The sequence below is a fragment of the Hemicordylus capensis genome, chromosome 1 (genome assembly GCF_027244095.1).
Source record: "Hemicordylus capensis ecotype Gifberg chromosome 1, rHemCap1.1.pri, whole genome shotgun sequence".
In the NCBI taxonomy this organism is placed as follows: Eukaryota; Metazoa; Chordata; class Lepidosauria; order Squamata; family Cordylidae; genus Hemicordylus; species Hemicordylus capensis.
The window spans coordinates 346,704,900-346,711,797 of record NC_069657.1 but is presented as its reverse complement, the minus strand read 5'-3'; the positions used below and the strand labels follow the sequence as shown (position 1 = coordinate 346,711,797).

At 42.7% G+C, this 6,898-nt stretch overlaps 1 protein-coding gene across 1 annotated transcript in view; it reads left to right on the top strand.

The window, feature by feature from the left end:
* The first annotated feature begins 4,291 nt into the window (after positions 1 to 4,291).
* The window catches only part of ARHGAP18 (Rho GTPase activating protein 18), a 130,116-nt gene continuing 127,509 nt past the window's right edge, over positions 4,292 to 6,898 (top strand). Inside the window, exon 1 of the mRNA XM_053286305.1 lies at positions 4,292 to 4,717. Within this exon, the coding sequence (XP_053142280.1) occupies positions 4,674 to 4,717 (44 nt within the window). The 5' untranslated portion in view covers positions 4,292 to 4,673. The remainder of the gene's footprint in view (positions 4,718 to 6,898) is intronic.

The following is a 6,898-nucleotide window of genomic DNA, read 5'->3' as shown; positions in this document are numbered from 1 at the left end:
AACTGTTTTACAGGCATAAATATGGTCTCTCCAGGCTACCTCAGAGACCAATCTGGCTGTTGCATTTTGGACTAACTGAAGTTTCAGAACTACGTACAAAGGCAGCCCCACATAGATTGCATTGCAATAGTCAAGCATGGAGGTTACCAGCTGATGCACCACTCTTTTGAAATCGTTCTCACCAAGGAATGGATGCAGCTGTCAAATCAGCCAAAGCTGATAGAAAGCACTCCTAGCCATAGCCCATCTGAGATACCAGGGTGTGGCCTGGATCCTACTCTCAAGCTGTGTACCTGTTCTTTCTGGGGGAATGTAACACCATCTAGCACAGGAAGCTCAAACTCATCACTCAAATTACGATCTCCTACAATGAGCACCTCCATTTTGCTTGGATTCAGCTTTATTTTGTTATCCCTCATCCAGCCCATTACTGTCTGTAGGCAGGCATTTAGGGAATGAGTGCTATTTCCTGATTTATTATCATGAGGACAAGGAGAAATAGATTTGCCTGTCATCAGCATATGGATAGCACTCTGTACCAAATCTCCTGATGACCTCACCCAGTGGTTTCATGTAGCTATTAAAAAGCATTGGTGACAGAATGGAGAGCCCTGAAGGACTCCACATAATAGCTACCATTTTGAAGAACAACAGTCACTAAGCTCTACCATCTGGAATCTACCTGAGAGATAGGAGCGGAACCACAGCAAAGCAGTGCCTCCTATCCCAAACTTCCTCAGGTGATCCAGAAGGATACCATGGTCGATGGTATCAAACACCACCAAAGAATCCAAAAGAACCAACAGTCACACTCCATCGATTCCCTGGGAAAGGTCATCCATCACTACCTAGTAAAGCTCCTGCTTGCCATACAGGATTGTAGCCACTTAATTCATATGAGGCACTTGAAAGACTTGAAAGACTAAGTGTTAGTAGTAGTAGTAAATCATGTGCATGCAACCTTATTAAATATCAGAAATGAGTGACTGAGCAGGACTTTAGGTTATTGCACCACTCCATGAGCTTTATTAATAGGTGTTACTTCTTGAGGTATGCTCCAGATCTTTATATATTCCCAGTTACAAACTCTTTCCCTTCTTTTATTCCCAAGTTGCCACTGTACATTAAAAATCTGTACCTTAGGAGTTAGAAGAATATACAAATGATAACAAATAAATATTATCAAGTGCTTAGTTTGCATTTTTAAAAATTATTTTGGAATTTTGCTGCTTATATTCATATTTGGTTGTACATCATCTAAATTGTAAGGCCAGTCTATTATGTATATAGCTATATGGTAGGTGAGTGGCATCAACAAGGGAATATTCAGAAGTTCAGATAAATTACAATAAAGCTTACAAATGGATAAAGGCACATAGAATTACATGGACATAAAGGGAACAAATAAAGACGGTCAAATCATCCAGGTTTGGTGAAGATTACAGGTATATCTGTAATTCAAATATATAACAGAAAGCTAGAGTTGTGTCTTATGCATCTCTAGGGGATACCTATTAGGAGATGTATCATTGTGAATCATCTCTCCCTGAAAAAAGATAAATCAAGCCTTGAAAACTGAAAGTCTAAAAGAGATGATGTAATAAAGACATTAAATGCATGTATAACCCATCCACCCCAATATGTTAAATAAATGTTGAATAAATAAACAAACAAAACAAAATAGGAACACAAAACAGACATGGAGTTCTGCCACAACCTGGATACCACTTGCCAAAAAGGCTCTGTCCCAGGTAGCCATCAGCTGTTTGCCAGAGATGGCAGAGGCACCTGAAGGAGGAAGAAAGATCAATAGGTTCATACAGGAGAACAATTTGTAAAGTGTCCTGAGCTCAAACCATTCATGCCTTTGGGGGGGGGGGGGAGAGAGAAATAACACTTTAGATTGAGGCTAGAAGCCAATGGGGATTTTTTTTAAAAAAAAAATCATATATTATCTTCAGCCCATCCCAGTCCACAGTCTAGCAGCTACATTCAGGACCAATTATAATTTCTGAAAACTCTTCAGAGGAAACTCCATGTATAACCTTGATGTCACTAAGGCATTAATTACTCCAGGCAGGTAATTTCCATCCTGCAAAGGGTGCAGCCGGCATTACAGCTGTTAAAATTACCTTTTGACCACCCTGCAACTTGGTCATTCAGGAACAGCACTGAATTCAAAAGCACATCCAAATTTTAAATTCAAGGCTTCAGGGAGAATACAAACCCTATCCAAAATGGATTGCACACCTTCTCCAGCTGGCAATATTCCCATGCAACAGAACATTCACCTTGGATGGATTAAGCTTCAGTTTGTTCACTCATATTCAGTGTATCACTGACATGACCTTCCCTGGCCTATTCAGAACTTCACTCTTCTTTTAGGATCAGATGGAGAGGTGAGATAAAATTGAGTAACATCAGCATAATGATAACACTACATCCCAGAACTCCAAACAAGCTCCCCTAGTGATTTCATGATATAGGTGTTAAATAATATGGGAGATAAGATGATTCCTGCAACATCCTGTAATCCAATTATATACATTATTAATTACAATCCAATATGCATTGAATGACACCACAAAATTAAAATTTTATTAATCAGTATCAACACTTAAAAGATCAATCTTGATATTTTGGAGCTTTCAAAATATGATGTAATTAGACCATTTATGTCTTAGATTTAAGGGCCTATACAATTACCCATCTGTTCAGGTAATGATGATGACTAAAGCTTTAATCTCTCCTTTTTGTTAGCTAATCACAGCTCCAGACAGTGTACATACTGTCTCTGCATTGTATCCTTTCATTAGGTATCAAAGGATAAAGCCCTTAGTAAAAGCTGCAGAAGTGTGATAGTGCATGTAGTGCCTTTGGTTTTTTAATCAACTTTACAGATTTTAAATTCTAGAGCCTTCCTTCAAAGGGATGTTGAGCTGATTTGAGCTGATGAATATATTATTAAGTTTAGGGAGAGATTGTGCCACATCCGATCTCCCACCCAGAATTCACACGCCTGTGAAAATGTGAATGTCTCTTCATATATACATTATAAATATACATATATGTATATATACACATTATGCAATTTGTCCTTCTGTGATTTTGATGGGCTCATAAAGGTAAAATGTGCCATCAAGTGGATTTCAACTCCTGGTGCCCACATTCTTTTGGTAGAATACAGGAGGGGTTTACCATTGCCTCCTCCGGCGAAGTGTGAGATGATGCCTTTCAGGATAAGAACCTACAAATTATGAAGATAATCTTCAATTCATGATATGCTGATATGATGCCAGAAAAATTTCACCAATTGCATTTCTGCCTATCAGGAAACTGTTAAAAGCACAGGAGCGTTTACAGGGAAAAGCTGGTAAATCTAGTGGGTGCATGTTGGAAATAAACTGGATCTATATTCAGACTCTTCAAAAACTCTTGTGTGAATGCACACTGGATCTATAATGTTGGTGTTTTTACACACAGAAAGCACTCCCATGTGAAAATGGATGAAACACGTTCCATAAATGAAAAACACTGAGCACCACATGTCAATCACCACATGTGATGAGCATTCTCATGTAAAAAGAATGAAACCCATCATATGTAGGTATCATGCCTTTTCTTTTTTCTTTTTAAATGTAGGAGCAGCTCTGGAAATACACATGCCCTTGCATCTTCCACACTGGGGTGGTTTGGTGGCATGCAAGTTATCAGGACAGGTTCTGCTCATGCTGAGGTTAGCTAGCCCCTTACATGTGAGCAGATAGAAATATAGAAACCATGTGCACAGAACGAAGTGTAACTTCCACAAGCAGTACAGCAGAATGGACTGGTCTCGAGTTCACAGTTAAAATGCAATTTCAAAGCAGGTCTCCTAAGTTTAAATCCAAAATGTTTCCAGTAGGAGTACACTGATTCTCAAATATTCATTGTTTTGCGGGATATCCATTGTAAACAACAACAGTTTCTATACCCACAGCTCTTCTAGTTGCAGGACAGGCAAAATGTTCACCCAGAAAATCACCGTTTCTATAGTGTGAGGGGAGGGGGAGAGAGAGAGAGAAACTGCATTTCATGAATGTCTGCCTGTGAATTTTTACAAATATGTCCACACGGGGGAGGGGGGGAAATCAATGTAGCAATCCTACTAAATGGAATGCTTTGCAGGCTGCAGCAGGTCACTCGAATCACTCCTCTGGAGTGATGATTAGACGACAGCTGGCGTTCTGCAATCCTTCCCATTGCTGCACAGCGCGTGCTTAAGTCAGACAGAGGGACTCCATGTAGCAGCAGCAGGAGCCACACTCGGGAGGGAGCCCAGCAGTGCCAGGGTCCTGCCTGGTGCCTACAGCTGTGCGCCTGCCTGCTCGCCCATCTCTGCCCTTGGCATACGGTTAGCAGCGGTAGCTACAGAGTAGGGGACAAGGGCTCTTCGGCGCTAATCATGCTGGACAGCTGAAAACCTCCGAGCCAAAGCCACCTCCTGGCTCTTCGTGAGTCTTGCTTTTCCTTCTGCGGGGCACAAAGCTAGGAGGCGGCAGCAAGGGAAGAGCGGCGCCGGGTGCCTGGAGCCCCCCCTGGAAAGCCTAGCCAGCCAGACCCCTTCCTCTTGCCTTGGCTCCGGGACTCTCTGCAGCCACCTCAGGCTGAGAACGAAGGTGGACCCAGCCAAGATGGTTACCATGGTGACCAAGCTGGTGCACTACTTGCACCTCAGGTAAGACGGCACATTTGCTTCTAGGCGCAGCAGAACGCGCGACTCCGCAGCCCGTCAGCGGCCCCGCGCGCCCTCCTAGGCGGAGAGAGTCTCCTCCACAGCGCCTTCGACATGCTATTCTCAAGCATCTTCCTCTCATTTCCCCGGCGGCCCCACCACTCCTCCAGATCTAAAAGGAATATTTCTCTCATGCACTCCACGTTCATGCACGTTCACTCAGTCGCATCTTCTCTGGCACACAATATTGCCACAGCTACACACTCTCTCTCTCACACACACGTCTCTCCCCACTTAACTCTCACCCCCTTTTTTTTCTCCACAGATGCTCACACAAGTCCGGAGTGTGCGCGCTCCCCCACCCCCACCCCCGTGTCACACGCACCCGTGATCTAATGCCTGCTTTATTTTGAAGTCAGTCCCACTGTGTTTAATGAAGCTCACAGCCAAGTTAGCGTGCAGAGCAGGTGGCAGCCACAGACTTGCAACTCATTCCGCACACACGCGTCTCTCTCTTTCCAGCACGCATACGTTGTGTCAGTCAGGCATACCTCCCAACATGTAATTGCAGCCTGTGCGTTCTATTCCTCCGGACCCAAGCAGACATATGAAGATGTGCATGTGATCGTGATCTTTCTTAAACGTTTTAAAACAGTACAGTAACTGCAGGAATAGAAAATACGGCACCGGGGAACGGAGGAATAAAGCCCCTCACCCACCGGGTGATTTTAATCATTTCCCTGATTAAAATTTCCCTCATCTTCCATTTGCCCCATGGGAGCAAGTATACAGATACCATATCATTTGTTCTTAGGGACCATGGGTAGATCCTTGAGAAGCTTCGGTTGTGATGTGTTTTTAAATGCATTGTTTGCTAGCTGACATCTTTTGGGGACACATTGATGCTCTTCAGTGTCAAATTTAGACTGCTTCTGTTTTGTACAGTATAGATAAATTATACTGCATTTACCTGAATCCAAGACTCTGTTTTCCCCAAGTTATTTGACCTTAGAAATTAAGGGTCATCTTAAATTCAGAGTCCTATTCCTTTGGAGTAAATATAGTTATAATCTATATTTAACCTCTATTTTTAAAGGGGCTAATCTTACATTCAGAGTTGTGAATGGGGCCATCCAAGATATTGTGGTGTTTGAGGTGAGGCACCTGATGCTGCCTTGCCCCACATCCTTGACTCCCAGCTCCCTTTCAGAACTGACCCTTGCAAGTTTTGTAAGTTGAACAGAGATGAGAGAAGGCTCTTGGCACAATCCTCTTTTATTTGTAGCAGTATTAGGCTAAATGTAATTTCCACTGCTAAATTTCAAAATCATCACAAGAAGTTTAAAATGAAAACTGTGGTTGACATCCAGACTAAATTACTCAGAAGTATTGCTCAGAACTTACTCTAAAGAACTATTTCCATTGAGTAATTTAGTCAGATGTTAGTTAGTATTCCTTACAAAAAACTAGTACTGAAACAGTATTAGCTATTTTCTCTCTCTTATTGGGGACATATATTACATGACAAGTACAGTTAGTAATAAAAAGTAGTATTTATTGGTGCTATAAATTACTACTGTTACTTTTGGAAATCAAATTGCTTCATTGCTAATTAATGCTAGTTCTGTAAAAGTGAGGTGTAAGAATTAATATAATTCTTCTAGGCAATCGTAAGACTAGTTGACTAGTCATGGTGCCAAACCCATTCCTGGAACTGGAAAGGTGACTTAAGAACATCCATAGCCCTGTATGTAGCGGTGTGCACAGAATCAATTCTAGTGATTCAGTTTGAATCCAAACCAGACTGCTAGTCTGTGAGCCTGTTTGAGTTGAACCAGCCCCTGGTTTGGTTCAAGGGTTGAACCAGTTTGGAACTCGTTCATTCGTTTTGCGGGGTATGCTTGTAAAGGGGAATCCAGTGAGGATTCCCCTTTACAAGCAAAGGGGGGAACCCTGCCTTTAAAATATTTCTAATGGCGGCCAGGGGTGGCGGGAGGGCACCTTACCACTGGCAGCAGCTCCTCTAAACTCAAGACCAGGTCCAGCACTCCAGCATACCTGCACGGCTTGGTGTGCGCATCTGTGCGCATCTGTGGAGGCCATAACTGGGCTATGCTGCAGTGCCGGACCCAGTCCATAGTTTAGAGGAGCTGGCGGTGGTAAGGTGCCATCTCGCTGCCACTC